The 16,762-nt window shown below is 32.0% G+C and overlaps 3 protein-coding genes and 1 pseudogene across 3 annotated transcripts; 2 read left to right on the forward strand and 2 right to left on the reverse strand.

The window, feature by feature from the left end:
* The first annotated feature begins 1,832 nt into the window (after nucleotides 1–1,832).
* LOC129318890 (putative DUF21 domain-containing protein At3g13070, chloroplastic) lies at nucleotides 1,833–8,930 on the forward strand (annotated as a pseudogene).
* Nucleotides 8,931–9,273: 343 nt separating this feature from the next.
* On the reverse strand, nucleotides 9,274–10,256 carry LOC129317754 (disease resistance protein Pik-1-like). Its single transcript, XM_054962121.1, has 3 exons — nucleotides 10,148–10,256; nucleotides 9,924–10,002; nucleotides 9,274–9,796 (listed from the first exon to the last, which is right to left on the reverse strand). The coding sequence occupies exons 1-3, from the start codon at nucleotides 10,151–10,153 to the stop codon at nucleotides 9,648–9,650; spliced, it is 234 nt and encodes a 77-aa protein (XP_054818096.1). The 5' UTR covers nucleotides 10,154–10,256; the 3' UTR covers nucleotides 9,274–9,647.
* Nucleotides 10,257–13,190: 2,934 nt separating this feature from the next.
* LOC129318390 (putative DUF21 domain-containing protein At3g13070, chloroplastic) lies at nucleotides 13,191–14,289 on the forward strand. Its single transcript, XM_054963115.1, has 2 exons — nucleotides 13,191–13,816; nucleotides 14,053–14,289. Exons 1-2 carry the CDS (start codon nucleotides 13,631–13,633, stop codon nucleotides 14,287–14,289), a joined length of 423 nt encoding a protein of 140 aa, XP_054819090.1. The 5' UTR covers nucleotides 13,191–13,630.
* A 401-nt stretch (nucleotides 14,290–14,690) lies between these two features.
* Nucleotides 14,691–15,435, reverse strand: LOC129319093 (disease resistance protein Pik-1-like). Its single transcript, XM_054964137.1, has 3 exons — nucleotides 15,308–15,435; nucleotides 15,034–15,112; nucleotides 14,691–14,918 (listed from the first exon to the last, which is right to left on the reverse strand). The coding sequence occupies exons 1-3, from the start codon at nucleotides 15,311–15,313 to the stop codon at nucleotides 14,770–14,772; spliced, it is 234 nt and encodes a 77-aa protein (XP_054820112.1). The 5' UTR covers nucleotides 15,314–15,435; the 3' UTR covers nucleotides 14,691–14,769.
* Between the last annotated feature and the right edge of the window lie 1,327 nt (nucleotides 15,436–16,762).

Consider the following 16,762-nt stretch of genomic DNA (forward strand, 5'->3'; position numbering starts at 1 on the left):
GTTGACCCACCCCCGACTTCTGGGTTAAATCTAATTCTATAAAAATTGCCTAGCTCAATCAGGTCCAAAGGCAAATTTGGTTTAATTAGTTGAACCAAATCATTTTACTTGGCGGGCAACGATCAAAACAGTCAGATCATTCGATCCGATCCAGTTCTCAAAACATTGGGATCAATGTTTTAAATTACCAAAATTATAGGAATTAAATTGAGTCAAAGTTCAAAAATTAAGGTATAATTGAATCAAAATTATAAAGATTAAGTTATAATGATTTAAGTTTAAGAATTAAGTTGCTGTCGTAACTAAATTAAAATTATAAAAATTAAATGATTAATTTTCATTTAAAGGTTAAATGCCAAGCTGAATTCAGCGCTACCTTTTTTACTTTTTTTAATAAACCAATTCAGTGCTACTTTAAGATCCTTTAAAATGTAAATTTGTGTGTTAACTGTTCAGTATCCATAAAGCAATTAAGAAACAGTGACACTGGTACAAAGGAAATGAGGAACACATGTGTATTGACTTTTTATTAGATGCTAGTAATCAGAGGCCACGTAAGGTATTTACATTTCCCACGCTGAAGGGCTAATTCTGTTATTAATCAATTAATTCCCCGGTATCCCCTAACTGAGAAACGGAATATTAACTGTTAAAAAACCATATAGGATTGACATGTAACAGAATATCAAAGCTATTTTTATTAGCACGAGTTAATTATGTAAATTTGTCCAATAATTAAGAATGGAAGGAGTATTTTTTTAATTTTTTATCACGACGATGTTTATTTTTGATATATATATATATATATATATTATTTTTCTGAGTTCAAATACAGCTAATAAGAAGCAGAGGGTAAAATAAAAAATGATGAAATAATTTCTACTTTTTCAAAAAAAGAAAAAAAAGTGAGAAAGGTCCATTGTATGCTGCAGCTCATCATATTCTACAAGTCTACATCTTGGTCACGAGGAATCAAATTGAAATAATCTCTTGGCAAAAAAAATTAAAATTAAAATAATCTTCAACGCCTTAACAGTTGCCACTTAGGCTTATCCTTGTTCGGTGAGTCACAAAACAAACAAAAGGTTAAAATTCTTTCAAAAGAAAAAAAAATAAAAAATTTTATTTTTAATTCCTACACTTTGTTTAAATTTTCGTATACATTCATGCACTTTATTTTTTATGCTTTAGATTCTTACACATTTTTTCACTTATAATATTGATTCTTACATTTTTATAGGGACGTTTACGTAGCATAAATAGTGCGTATGTTTACATGTTAATTGTCATCATTCATTTTTTATTTATGTATCAAACTAATGCTGATATGAAATTTTTTAATAAAAAAAATTAAAAGCATATATCATATAAAATTAAAAGGTTGACATGAACTTTTTAAATAATTAGCAAAACATACAAATTTCATGTATAGACTTTTCCTTTTAAATTTTTGCTTATTAAAAATTTCAAATATAAGTTGGACACATAAACACAAAATTAATAATATTAATTGACATGTTAGCATTTATAATATTGTTTATGTCACATCAACATCCTTTTAAAAATGTAGGGATTAAAACTATTAATGAAAAAATGTATAGGGACATGAAATATTAAAAAAAGGTGTAAAAATCTATAATAAAATTAGAGTAGAATGCAAGGACCAAAGTAGTATTTCCCCAAAAAAAAAAAAAAAAGGTCGAGTAATGCTCCGGGGAAAACAAGAATCAAGGCATCATCTTGGAATATAAAATGACGGATTCTTGATTTACTTCTTCTTGTTTATGGATTTGAAAGTTGACTGACATGAGTCAAATCGCCCTTGTTCTGTTACGCTGCATCAGCATCAAAAACAGAGTTGAATTGAAGCCCAGCTTCTCTGGCACCAACATTATGCTCAAGAAATCACAATTTCTTCTTTCGCAAACAATCTCTTCTCTTCTCTTTGCCTGCATAAATACGTACTCACCTTTTGTCATAAACCCCTATTCTTTCGCAAACAATCTCATGCTTGTTTTCCTTGCCTTCTAATTCTTGGAGATGGCACCCGAATCTTGTGTTACTATGTGTCAGCCATTCTCCAACTGCTCCTCAAGATTACTTTACATTGCGCATCAGAATCGGTCAAGGAGAATGGCGATGAAGGTTTCAGCTGAAAACTTTGAATACCACCGATTTCCCTTGGTGTCTAAATGTATTGGTCCGGGCTCTTTTAGAGGCCATTTGGTTTCAAGGAATGAGCAAGATGACAGGTTATTCCGTAGAATTCGGTTGATATGTTTAGATAGAAGCAGAAGCAGTAACTGTTTGCGTAGAAAGAGTTCTTCTTCGAAAGCAAATTTGGACTTCATTCAGGAATTACTCCAGAGGGGAATTATTCTGGCTGCTACGATTTGTGGGGTATTGGTGTATGGATGTCAGCGAGTTTTTGCAGTTGAAGGTGTGGAAAAGGCAGGACATGGAGTTATTGGACAGAGCATTCTGCTGCTTAGGAATGCATGGCCTAAAGTGGTTCAAGTGCTTCAGGTCTTTAAGGACCAAGGGTTGACACTGGCAATTCTTTTGGGTCTTTCAGCATTTTTCTCGATGGCAGAGACTTCAATTACCACCCTTTGGCCTTGGAAGGTATCTTTCTCTTCCTGTCCGAATATGAATGCGTCGTCATTTAGACTGACTTAATTTGGCCTGGTTGGTCAAAGAAGTATTGTTAATGACTTCTCCAGAGCTAGTTAAGTTTATAATGTCTTAGGTCACTTACAGGATGTCGCGATTGAAGAATTTAATTTTTGTTGATTTAATTATCAAATAGAAGATATTATTTTCTTTCCATGATTGTTTGTCCTCTGATCATTGTCAATGAAATTTTGTACAAGGTCCGTGAACTGGCTGAAAAGGAATCTGAAAATGGTGTGTTCAAATTACTTCAGACTGATATCACTCGGTTCCTTACCACCATACTTATTGGCACAACGTAATTCCCTTTCATTGATTTTAATGGTGAAAAATATCATTCATGTTTCCAATTTGAATATGACATCTTTCTCATTTTAGGCTATTTTCTTGTGCTCAGAGTGGTCAATATTGCAGCAACTGCTCTGGTCACAGATGCTGCAACTGCAATATTTGGTGAAGCTGGTCTTAGTGCAGCAACGGGAGTGATGACTGTATGCTTTGCTGCCCTTACTTGAAAACTCTTGTATTCCTAAGAAATTAGAACATGTTTTTCCTGGTTTAGGCTATGGAATTGGGAAACTCCAAGTCCTGTGAGCTTGACCGCTGATTGTTGTTCACTTGAAACATTAAACATTATTGTTGTAATGGAATTATACATTTATTTTTCCAGTATTGATAGAAAATTTAAATAGATTGATCACATTCCACTGCATTCGAACTTATTTTGGACGTAAATACATTTTCCACTGGGACCTGTGAATCTCTGACATAAATGTTACATTTCTCTATAAAATGCTTCCACTAGGCATTTGACTGAAGCTTGGTTTGATTAGTTCCACAAATTCCTTGGGATTTCTTCTTCTGTTCCTAGTCCTTGGGTTGCTACCCCATTCCATTATCCCACACTGGGGCTAGATCATATTATAATATATGGCTGCATTCTTCTCTTCCTCTTTAACTTTAACCTCCATTTCTTGAGCATGGGCATTTCTTCCTCTTTAACAGAAATCTAAAGAAAAATTTTGCAGTGAGTCAGTTAGTTTGTAACTGTATAAGGCTGAGATAGATTTTTTATTTAGGCTAACAATATGATATCATCTTGGTTTCTTGTGTTCTATACTTTTCATTTGTTACTTCTGATTATAAACTACTTTTCATTAAAAATGGGATATTAGGTACCTGCATGATATCCTGACTATGTGTTTTCTCTTGTATCATTCGTGGCAAGTAACACCCCCTAAGAAATTTATTTTAAATTTAATTCTCCCATAAAGATCTAACTCCTGTGTTCTCTGCATGATCTTACAAGGTTGCCATTTTGCTTCTCACTGAAATTACTCCAAAAAGTATAGCTGTTCATAATGCCACAGAGGTGGCTCGGTTTGTGGTAAGTTGTATTTTTTCTGTCCTTTTCTTAAAAAATTATGGAATATAGTCATTCGAAATCAGACATTTATTCTTTTCAGCAACGGCTTGTTATTTACATTTGCATGATATTTCTATTTTAACTTCTTTTTTGTAACAAATATTGGTTCTGATGCCTCCAGGTCAGGCCAGTGGCATGGCTTTCCCTTGTATTGTATCCTGTAGGAAGAGTTGTTACTTATCTTTCAATGGGGATGCTGAAATTGCTCGGCTTAAAGGGAAAAAGGTCTTCAGAAAAGCTAGTCAGAGAATGATTTTTTTCTTTCTTTATATTGTATCTAATGCTTGTAAATTACGCAAGGATATATGTTTAAACTGTTGGTAGCCATATGTCATGAGGCAGCAAAATATATATATATATATATTATTTTTTATACCGTCACCTTCATTTGTATTGCAGAATATATATATTGAGTGAGAACAAATCGGTCATTAATGTATTTTCTTGAATGCTAGTTTAAAAAATTAATCCTGTTTTACCAACTTATTTTGTATAACTATACTTCCATGTGGCACAAAGCAATCATATTCAACCTTCATCTATTGTCAAGTCATCTAATATTTTCATATGTTTATTTCAACTCTGTTGATAATATCCATATTGAAGGCACACATCTGCTAAAGTTATCATTTTGGGACATTCTTATTAAATCTTTTAGGTTTTGCACTAAATAGTTGCCTTCATTTTCATCTATCAGTGAACCATATGTAACTGAAGAGGAGCTAAAATTGATGTTAAGAGGTGCAGAGTTAAGCGGGGCAATAGAGGAGGAAGAACAGGTAACCAGTATTGGTTTTTAATTTTCACCCAGAAAAAAGTAGTTTTTTTTTAAATACAAATCAATTAAGCTTGTGGTTAAAAATATTTTGAATTTGCTTGGTTGACGAGGCTTTACTTTTTTCTCATACTTAAAAAATGGAATTGAATATATTAACATTAGGACAGTGATTTTTTAAAGAAATGTTGTTAAAAAATATATATCTTGAAAACATGATAAATTTTAAGTGTCCATATGGAGGGGGGGAATTGTAGGTCCTTTTTCTAACAAATTTTCATTATATGTTTTTTAAATCATTACACTATTCAGGTGCATCTGAAAAGGCTCTAATACTATCCTTTCTTAATTTATTTGACCATTGTATTGCTACGTTGTTATCCAATAAGTATCTTGAATGAAATTATTCTTCACAGGATATGATTCAAAATGTGTTGGAGATAAAAGACACGCAGGTCAGAGAGGTTATGACACCTCTTGTTGATGTTGTTGCAATTGATGCCAGTGCTAGCCTTGTAGATTTTCATGACTTGTGGACAAATTATCATTACTCAAGGTATAGAAAGCTTCCCAGTGATTCTGCTTTTTTCCCCTTTATAAATATGTTAACTTGATTTTATTTTTTTATATTTTAGGGTACCTGTTTTTGAGCAAAGGGTAGATAATATAATGGGTATTGCCTATGCTATGGATCTTCTGAAGTATGTCCAGAAGGTTGGAAAATTTTAGTCCTGCCATACATTGTACGAGTTCTAAGTTCCTTGCCTATTAATTGCATACCCCATCTCATAGTTTGCAGAATTATATTCTGTTTGATTTTGAAGGGTGAGCAACTAGAAATTACTACTGTTGGAGATATGGCTCGCAAGCCTGCAAATTTTGTGCCTGGTAACTTATTTCTGTTTCAATCTTTATGTGGAAATCATGTTCATGTATTTTATTTGTGGCTGCTACTGCTGTTAACACTTCCAATTATCATGCAAAAGACTTTTGCGTGCAAATTGAAATGTTGATATATTATAAGTAATGGGACTACCTTGTGATGTGTCAGTTTATGTACTTTGATTGTTCAGGATTATTTTCCTGCCTATCAATAGCTAAAAGCAAGTGGAAACTTAGTTTTCCTCATTTGAGTCACTCAAGAACCAATCTAATCCAGCCTGAACCTGTCAAGTCATATGGAATTGTATGATTTTGCCATCCTTGACGCCTATGAGAATTCAGCCAAATTGTACAATTTGAATAGTGAATAGTATGATTCCAATGACCACAATTACTTCTGCTTATTCATAAAGTCCATTCTTAGCCTCTGTCCATTAAGTATGTAAATCGATCTGAATCAGTGGTCACAAGTTTCTTTGTTCACTCAATGTGCAGTAATCCCCGCTGTGATGTGTCAACGGTGGCATGTTTAGAATGAATTCTGGAGGACGCTAAATGTGATTCAGACTCTTGGAAATATATCTCTAACATAGTAGTGCTTCTGAAAACATCCTTGCTGATTGTTTGCCATAGGGACGCATCTATTTATGTTTAGTTCAGTCTAGAATATTGAATGAATAAACTCCAATTATTGGTTTTGCAGATTCAATGGATGCTTGGAATCTGCTTAAAGAGCTTCGAAGTCAGAAGGTTCACATGGCTGTTGTTCTTAATGAATATGGTGGCACTGTGGGAGTATGTACAAACCTTACCAGAAGCCCAATAGTTCTGTTTGTTTGCATAGAATCTGAATATTATGTGTTTATTATTTGATCCACTGTAAGGTATACCATGCTAACAATAGGAAACTAAAAGGAAGTGTATGATGGAACGATAAGAACATGCTCTGTCAGTGGTTTCTTGTTTCTTCTTTTCTCTACTTACAGTGTACTCTTGGTTGTTTATTTGGTTGGTACAAGATAAATGCTAATGAAATCAACGATAAGATTGTTACTGCCAACCATTATGAACTGTTGCATGGACAATTTTTTATTTACCTGAAACTTCATACTCAAACTACAAATTTTTAAATTTCTAAAGACCCTTGTTTATACATTGTTCGCATTGATCTCTAGCCTTTATCTCTCCTAGTTCTTGGTACAGTTGATGACCAATTTCTAATGACAGTTTCCCTCCAATGTTATGAATTTGTTTTTAATTACCTTACTTGTTCATTTTGCTTCTGCTTATCGCAATCTTATGTTGCCTAGTTCGTTCGGAAGGAAGCTTAATTCATAAATATAGTTAATTACATGTAATAAAACTCTAGTATTTTTTCTGAAACCCATTATGCAGTCTGAATATAAATTCCAACAAATTGGCAAGTTAAATTTATTTGGGTTATTCTTATTGAAATTGACAGGTTGTTACTCTGGAAGATCTTCTTGAGAAATTGTTGGTGAAATTTATGATGAAAATGACTCGAAGGTGAGGCTCACTATTTATTCTTTTGCTTTCATTTCTTTCTTCCTGTTTTTTTTTTTTGTTGGTTTTTGTTACAAAGCTCATTTTTCATCCATGCCGCTCACATCCTCATGCTCTTTCCATTTTTCATCCTCATGCATAACAATTCTTTCAATTAAACATAGGGGTCTCTCTGTTTTCACATCTAGGGTTTGGCAGTGTTTTTGGCTTCACTATAATTTTTTTCTCATGATTTCCTGAAAAGGATTCTTTTGTTAGATATGCAGAAAGACAAACGGCTTTATCAAATTATAAATTCCCATGCTTTTCCTTCTTTACAAGTAATTTGCCACTGTAGTGGTTTACCGTAAGACTTACGTTAAAAGCCTTTTCGTTCATTTTCTCTTGGTTGTATGCCAGGAGGAGATTCAGAAAAAAACCGGTTCCATTGTAGCCCGAGCTGAGGGAGTATTTGATGTGGACGCAAATACATCTGTTGATCACCTCTCACAACAATTGAACATCAAGATGCCAGAGGTTTGTTCTACGCTCATAGCATTCATAAAGTGTTAATTATATTTTGGAAAAATATGAAATAGCCAATTTGGATTAGTCAAATTTAGAGTCTTTAGCACAAGGCATAGTGAAAAATTTAAGTTTAAAACATATTTTTTTAATGTTATCTCTGTATCTTTATTTGACATCACAACTTTATTGGACTTTGTTCAGTTTTAGTTTAGGCTAATTCATCACATAAGATAGCTCGTCATTTCTACGTAAGTTGTGAACTAGACTGGTGGGAAAACGTGAACATCCAATATATTTGAAAAATACAGGTCTCTTGATGCTTACTCAACTTTCTATATTGCAGGATCACCAGTATGAGACAGTATCAGGCTATGCGTGTGAAGCGTTTGGATACATCCCAAAAACTGGTGAAAGCACCAAAGTCGTTTTTGAAAGGGAAAACGATGAATCAGATACTGACCACCAGGATTTAAAGCAAAAGTATCAGTCATTCAAACTTAAGGTAATCAATTTGATCTGTTTTGAATTATAACACAGGCCTCTTGAAATTGGCAGGTGGTTCCCATACCTTTCCAGAAGTTGAACTGAATAGAATACTGAACATGGAATTTTGACTATTTATCCTTAGGTGGTCCCCCTATGCCTTTTTTACGTGGTCTAAGAAATGATCATATTGATGTTGATATTCATATGGTAGCTCTCATCTAAGATCCAAGTTGTCCCTGATGCAGATTCTAGAAGCAAATGCTAGAAAAGTGATTGCCGTCCAGTTTGAACACATAAATAGTGATGAAGAATTGATGGAGACAGGAGCAGCAACTACTTCGGTCCCTAAAAGCATGAAGAGAAAACGGAAAATATTGATGCGTCCACGTAGAGAACGCGAAATTGTTGGTAATTCCACTGATGCAGAAAATATTGATGGAGATGCATCCACAAAGTGACCACAAAATGCCCTCTCTTCTGGAAGAGATTGAGTTTTGATCCTTCTTTCTATTTGGCAGGTCGCGTGCCAATTTTGACATGTACGTATAGGAAATGAGGCTAATCATAGATGAAAGCATTGAATATAGAGCCTTTTGTTTTTGTTTTCGTTCTCTTGGGTTAGGAGGATATCATCATTAGCACAGGGAAGAATGAGAGAAATAAAATATATATATATATATATATGTATATTAGAAAGCATTTAGTATGCTGACATTGATTTGAATATTTTAGATATTAAGAAAGACTCCTTAGTTTTTTGAATGAATGAAAAATATCTCTTTTCAATTATTGCTTTGCTTTGTATGGTAAAATGTTCAAACATATTCAAGTTTAAGCGACCATAACAAGATGAAGAAAGTCTTCAATGAATTGGTTCACGGTTGGTACTATTAAATCAATTAGGACTAGTTCAATTGGCAAAGGGCATAGTATAACTCATTGTACAGGGACACTCCGAATCTTACTATATTTTATATTTTAAGATTAAAATATGATTTTTATGTTAAGTGAATGTGGCACAGATGTTAGCAGTCTGAACTCTTTAAGTATCATTCTAGAATTCAATTTTTGAAAGTGTATATAAAAAAAATTACTTGGGGGAAGATAAGCCCTTCAATAGTGTTCTAATTCTTTGAGGAATTAATCCCATGACTACTGATTGTGGAAATACTTTGGACAACAACAAAAAAAAAATTTATAGCAAAAGATTATAACACTATTTTACTCTTTGCACCATTAAAGATATATTCATACTAAATTGGATAATCTAGATCAGATGAAGAATCCATCTATTTAAGATGCATACTGAATCTATTTATAAGATAATCCTGCGTGGCATTTGATGAAATTGACATTTGAAAGTGATTGATTTAACTACGAGGGTTGGATTTGAGAGACAGCAACAAGGTGGGCATAGTTAAGCTTCTTCCTCAAAGACTTGGTGACCAAGCTTGCATCCACTCCTTCTCCTATTATCACCACTTGATCTCTCTCTTTCCTTTCAAGCGTCGCTGATTCAACCCCTTCATTTATATATATATATATATATATATATCACAACAAGACACCAATTAATCAGAAAATTAAAACAAAATAAAATGCTTCAGGTATATATATATATATATATATATATATATGCGTGACAATCACCTATGGCCTCTGAAGCTATGGTGATGGCATTTGTCCTGCATTTTTCGCACTTCAATGGAACCTCGATCACGATCTTCTGCTGCAACCCCATTTTTATTTATCAAAACATCTCCTTATTACATATACATCTACATATACATATATACATATATATATATATATGGAAGACTCAAGATTAACAAGAAGGACAATGTCACGTTGCTGGGTTAATTAATGTGGCTTACCTTCATAGTTCGTAATGATGAACAGTATTCTTCTTCTCTTCAGATAACCAAGTGGTTTTTTGGCCCAAAAAAAAAAAAAGATAGCCGAGTGGTTTCAGCGACAAGTTCGTCTTGTGGTTAGTGAAGAAGAAAGCGTCATCTTTATATTTATAATCTTTTATATAGTTGAGATTGAGATGTAAATTATTGAATTAAGAAATAACGATTTGAAGATCCATCCAGCTTCACCGGGTTCCACGCGTTGTGTCATATTTTTATTACCAAAAAAGTCAACCATGCGTATCTCAGAAGTCAAATATACATCATGGTTTCAATTACATCTAATTATCAATTTAGTTTTGAAATGCTGCTTGAGGAACTTCAAATTACTTAAAAATTAATACAAGTTTAACTCGTTCCAATTTGTGACTATTTCTACTTCTACTTCCTCGAGAATTGAAAGTTACATTTAAGTGTTTTTGAAAAAGAATAAGCCAGGCCCATGATTCATTACTATGAAACTCTTTTTTTTTTTTTGTAAATAATTATGACTGCTATGAAACTCTTTATTTGAGTTTGGCAACAACATTAATTCGAATATAAATTAATTATTAATACTAAATATTAGGTGGTAATTATAAAATAAACTAAAGCAATAATTAAGTTTTAAAATCCTAGTAATTAAATCATGTGCAACTTAATGATATTCAAATTGATTCGAGTTCTCTGAACTGAATATATACTTTTAAAATAATTTAGATGTAAAACTTTCAATGTGTATCCTCTAAATGGTTAAATGTAATTATACTTTTTATATTTTTTTCTTTTAAAATCACTTGATTCCTTTCAGGGAATAAATTATTTTAAAAGTCACACACACACACACAAGTGAATACTCTATAAATTTAGAAAGCAATTTATCAATTTACTCAAACCAAATCCATCAGAACTTAGTTGATGACCAAAATAAAAAGGAAAAATTATATTAAAATCTCATACAAAAAAATTAATTATTGTAAAATTTATTGACAATTGAACTAAACTGTATTGATAGCACAATTAATTATCAATACAGTTTAATTTAATTATCAATGGATCTTGCAGTAATTAATTTTTTATATAAAATCTGATTATAATTCTTTTAAATAAAAAAATATTTGAAATAGAAGAAGGTGACATCATACTTATGTCATATTGATGACGTAACGAGGAGGTTCATCACGTTAGGACAGCCTTGCATGCATGCTCATGCTTGCAAACCTCGCTGTTCCACATTGCACCATTAGCCTATAATATATGTGTGTGTGGGCGCGCAATATTAAGCTTAACGTTGGCAAAAAATAATAATAATTAAACTCAAGTTTAAGAATGTGAACTCACCATTTTTTATGAAGTAAAGGAATTATAGAGTAAGTAGTTCTTGTCAAGGATCAAAGGAAAGAGTTGACCAAAGGCCTAACTCATGAAGGATATAGTATGAGATACAATTTGAATCAAAATAATGACCCAAAAGGACCACCAAAATAAATAAATATCATTGAAGGATTATGAAATTCTGAAATGATATATAAGGAAGAATGGAGGTTAAAAAATAAAAGTGAGTTGGTAAAAGTTTCCTCATGCAACCAGCAATTAGCTTAGTGGCAGCAAATTTTAAAAATTCAATTGTAAATTTTAAAATGTTAGTTATAAATAAATTATAAATTATAAAAGCCCAATTGTAAATTATTGTATATATATTGGAGAAATACTTAAGCAAATTGGGCGTACCACAATATTTGTAATCTGTCCAATTAAATTGCTCCAAATAATTTAAATATAATTTTGTGTGACTTTTTTTAATTAATTTTATTTTTATGATAGAATACACATTTAATTTCTTATTTTTTCTCTCTCTACTATTATTAATATCAAAATAATTTATATTTAAAATTATCTAAATGTTATGTCTTTATTGATCAGACCACAAATAATGTGGTACACCTAGCCTATCTAAATATTTCTCTATATAATTGACCTTCTAGAGCTTACAACTAAACTTACAAGATTTTTTGTTGAACTTTTGAAAATTAGAAAACTTCTTCAATTCACAACTTATTTGCTACTAATATTGGAATACTTCGAGATTTACAACTAAACTTTTAAAATTTCCAATTAAATTATGATTTTAGCTGCATAAGGAATTTTCGTCCATATTTTCATTTGTTAACCTTGGTTTTCTCCTACAACATTTTCATTTTTCCTTATATGTTTTACAAAGCATTCAAAATTGTTTTAATTAAATTAAGCTAACATATACATTTAGTCCTTTAATTTTACACAATGTTTCATTGTAGCTTTTTAACTTTATAAAGTGTATTTTTAATCTTTTAATCCTAACACTGTTAGTTTTATTCCAACAAATTTTTACATAAAAATTTTAAATATTGATAAAATATTTTCAAATGTTGACATATTAAATTTAATTTTTTAAAATAACAATGATTGACACAAAAAATAATCATTTAAAACTAAAGATGTTAGGATTAAAGAATTAAAAAGATACTTTATAAAATTAAATGATTAAATTAAAACTTTATATAAAATTAAAGGATGAAAAGTATACTTTAGTCATTAAATTAAAGATAAGCTCTAGTTTTTTTATCCGAAAAAGATAAGCTTTATTCAAAAAGCCAAATTCTATACCAGTTCAAAGTTTGAACGGTTCTTCCGAATTCCCACTTGCATATACAGATCCAGAAGAGTGAGTTTTGACTAATTAATTTAATTAAATTGAGACACATAATTCCCTTTATTATAATAATTAAATCTTTATTACGGTATGTAAATAAAAAGTCATACCCATTGATTAAGAATCACGGATCTCGCGAGATACAATTCATTCATCGTACGTATTAGTAATTTAATTTTATATATATATATATATATAGAGAGAGAGAGAGAGAGCATATTCCTTGTTGACTTTAGAAAACAACTCTCTCAATACTTTATTTTGGACACCACATTAATTTTATAAAAAATAGTAATTAAGGAGGCAAATTTGACTAACCAGGCTTCTTCTAGAACTAGGATATGCTATCAATTAATATTAGCATGAGAGATAGATATTCTCATCACTTAAGCAAACGATTGATATTTGAACCCCAACCCTTGTATATATAGCATTTAGTTAAGAATGATCTACACATCCCTCTAATTAATATCTTGAGGGAGATATTTCTCATTGTTGGCAAAGCCTACTCCTTATATTTCCCAAAAAAAGAAAATAGAATACGTTGGCCGGTGGCCCATTCTTTTGCAACTTCACACATCCATGAACATATAATTTGAATTGGTTGTTTAATTAAATTTAGATCATCTTTATTTAACATCACAACTTTATTGGACCATGTTCAGTTTTAGTTTAGGCTAATCCATCACAAAAGCTAGTCATTTCTACGTAAGTTGTGAACTCGACTGGGAAAACGTGAACATACAATATATTTGACAAATACAGGTCTCTTGATGCTTGCTCAGCTTTCTATATTGCAGGATCACCAGTGTGAGACAGTATCAGGCTCTGCGTGTGAAGCGTTTGGATACATCCCAAAAAGTGGTGAAAGCACCAAAGTTGTTTTTGAAAGGGAAAATGATGAATCAGACACTGACCACCAGTATTTAAAGCGAAAGTATCGGTCATTCAAACTTGAGGTAAAAAATTTGATCTGTTTTGAATTACAACACAGTCCTCTTGAAATTGGCTGTTGTTTCCCATACCTTTCCAGAAGTTGAACTGAATAGAATAGTGAGCATGGAATTTTGACTATTGATCTCTAGGTGGTCCCCCTATGCTTTTTTTAACGTGGTCTAAGAAATGATCATATTGATGTTGATATTGATATTGATATGGTAGCTCTCATCTAAGATCCAAGTTGTCCCTCATGCAGATTCTAGAAGCAAATGCTAGAAAAGTGATTGCCGTCCGATTTGAACACGGAAATAGTGATGAAGAATTGTTCGGGACAACTGCTTCTGTCCCAAAAAGCATGAAGAGAAAACGGAAAATATTGATGCATCCACAAAGAGAACATGGAAATGTTGGTAATTCCATTGATGTAGAAAATATTGATGGAGATGCATCCACAAAGCGACCACAAAATGCCCTCTCTTCTGGAAGATATTGAGTTTTGTCCTCCTTTTTATTTGGCATATTGCGTGACATTTTTGGCATATACGTATGGGAAATGAGGCTAATCATAGATGAAAGCATTGAATATAGAGTTTTTTTTTTTTTTTGGGTTAGGAGGATACCATAATTAGCACAAGGAAGAATAAGAGAAATAAAAAAAAATAGCAGCAAGCATTTAGTCTGCTGACATTGATTTGAATAGTTTAGATACTAAGTAAGGTTCCCTTGTCTTTTCTTTTCTTTTGTTTTTTTTTAATGAATGAAAAATATCTCTTTTCAATTATTGCTTTGCTTTGCATGGCAAAATGTTCAAATATATGTGTTCAAATTTAAGCGACCATAATAAAATGAGGAAAGTCTTCAATGAATTGGTTCACTGTTAGTGCTAATAAGCCAAACCAAACAAGCGGATTTATAAGATGATCTTATGGGGCAGTTAATGAAATTGACATTTGAAAGTGATAAATTTAATTAATTAAGAGGGTTCGATTTGGGAGACAGCAACAAGGTGGGCATAGCTGAGCTTCTTCCTCAAAGACTTGGTGACCAAGCTTGCATCCACTCCTTCTCCTGTTATCACTACTTGATCTCTCTCTTTCCTTTCAAGCGTCACTGATTCAACCCCTTCATATATATATATATATATATATATATATATAATATCACAAGAAGACACCAATCAGAAAATTAAAACAAAACAAAATGCTTCAGGTTTTGTGTGTGTGTGTGTGACAATCACCTATGGCCTGTGAAGCTATGGTGATGGCATTTGTCCTGCATTTCTCGCACTTCAATGGAACCTCGATCACGATCTTTTGCTGCAACCCCATTTTCATTCATCAAAACATCTCCTTATTGTATGAACACACACACACACAAACATATGGAAGACTCAAAATTAAACAAGAAGGACAAAGTCACGTTGCTGGGTTGAGTCTGAAAATTCTCAGAAATGTTTCTGATAATAATAATAACAATAAGAAGAAGAAGAAGAAGGGATTAATGTGGCTTACCTTCATAGTTCGCAATGATGAACAGTATTCTTCTCTTCAGATAACCAAGTGGATTCAGCGACAAGTAGTTCGTCTTGTGGTTAGTGGAGGAGAAAGCCTCGTCTTTATAGCTATATAGTTAAGACTGAGATGTAAATTATTGAATTGAGAAATAAATAATGAGTTGAAGATCCATCCAACTTCACTGGGATCCCCGCGTTGTGCATGTCATATTTTTATCATCCAAATCAAACAAGACAACCACGCGTATCTTAAAAGTCAAGATATCTCATGGTTTCAATTACATCTAATTATCAATTTAGTTTTGAAATGCTACTTGAGGAACTTTGAATTGTTTAAAAATTAATACAAGTTTAACTCAGTTTCAATTTGTGACTACTTCTACTTCTACTTCGTTGAGAATTGAAAGTTAATTACCTTTAAATGCTTGTGGAAAAAAATAATAATTACTTGATATCCCTTTAAGTCAGGCCCATAATTCAATAATTATGAATCTCTTTTAATTTTTTTTCTGTGGTAAATAATTATCACTCCTATGAAACTCTATATTTGAGTTCGACAACAACATTCGAATATAAATTAATTAGTAATAATAAATATTAGATTGTAATTATAAAATAAAAAGGAAAATCACATTTAAGGATTGTTCGAGTAAATTATTCTCGGACGATAATCAATATAAAATGATAATTTATATTAGTTTTTATTTGTAAATAATTTGTTTGACTGGTCATTTAATGTGATTCTCTCTAAAAAAAACTAAAATAATTAATTTTATTAAATTCTAGTACTTAAATCATGTGCAACTTATTGATATTTCAAAATTATTCGAGTTCTCCGAACTGAAAACATACATATAAAATAATTTAGATGTAAAACTTTAATTCAATGTGTAGCCTCTAAATTTTTAAATGTGTACTTTTCATAATTTGTTTCTTTTAAAACCACTTGATTCCTTTCAGTGCGCGCGCGCGCTAGTGAGTATATAAATTTAGAAAGCAATTTATCAATTTACTCAAACCAAATTTATAAGAACTTAATTGATTGTCAGGTCCTACATCGAAATAATTTGAAGAGGGTTCTGGTTATATAAGTGGGTGCGTTGTACACCTCAATGAACTAGTTTTTTTAAGAGAGAGTAATAACTCCATGATAAAGTAGTATCAGAGTCAGATCTAAGTTTGCCCAATGGGTGAGTTTTTTTGGTGGGCCACCCGTGACGGAAACATTATAGATTGGTTGAGAAAATTGTCAAATCCCATATCGGAAGGACTTGAGAGAGTCATGACTATATAAGTAGTTGTGTTGCTCAAAGTAAGCTTTTTGAAGATGAATGTTTAAAATAGAAGGTGACATCATATGTATTTCATTGATGACGTAACGAGGAGATTTATCACGTGGGGACAGCTTGCACATGATTGCAAACCTTGCGGTGCCACGTTCAATCATGATTGC

The sequence above is a fragment of the Prosopis cineraria genome, unplaced genomic scaffold (assembly GCF_029017545.1).
Source record: "Prosopis cineraria cultivar Desert tree isolate PC_DT_omini unplaced genomic scaffold, ASM2901754v1 PC8, whole genome shotgun sequence".
NCBI lineage: Eukaryota > Viridiplantae > Streptophyta > Magnoliopsida > Fabales > Fabaceae > Prosopis > Prosopis cineraria.

What these genes read in the sequence shown, in the direction of transcription:
- LOC129317754 (XM_054962121.1), bottom strand. An exon ending in CATAGCTTCAGAGGCCATAG is followed by an intron (nt 9,797 to 9,923) that starts GTGATTGTCACG and finishes ATATAAATGAAG; the next exon opens with GGGTTGAATCAGCGACGCTT.
- LOC129318390 (XM_054963115.1), top strand. Translation starts at nt 13,631, where the DNA reads ATGCTTGCTCAGCTTTCTATATTGCAGGATCACCAGTGTGAGACAGTA. An exon ending in ATCGGTCATTCAAACTTGAG is followed by an intron (nt 13,817 to 14,052) that starts GTAAAAAATTTG and finishes TCCCTCATGCAG; the next exon opens with ATTCTAGAAGCAAATGCTAG.
- LOC129319093 (XM_054964137.1), bottom strand. An exon ending in CATAGCTTCACAGGCCATAG is followed by an intron (nt 14,919 to 15,033) that starts GTGATTGTCACA and finishes ATATATATGAAG; the next exon opens with GGGTTGAATCAGTGACGCTT.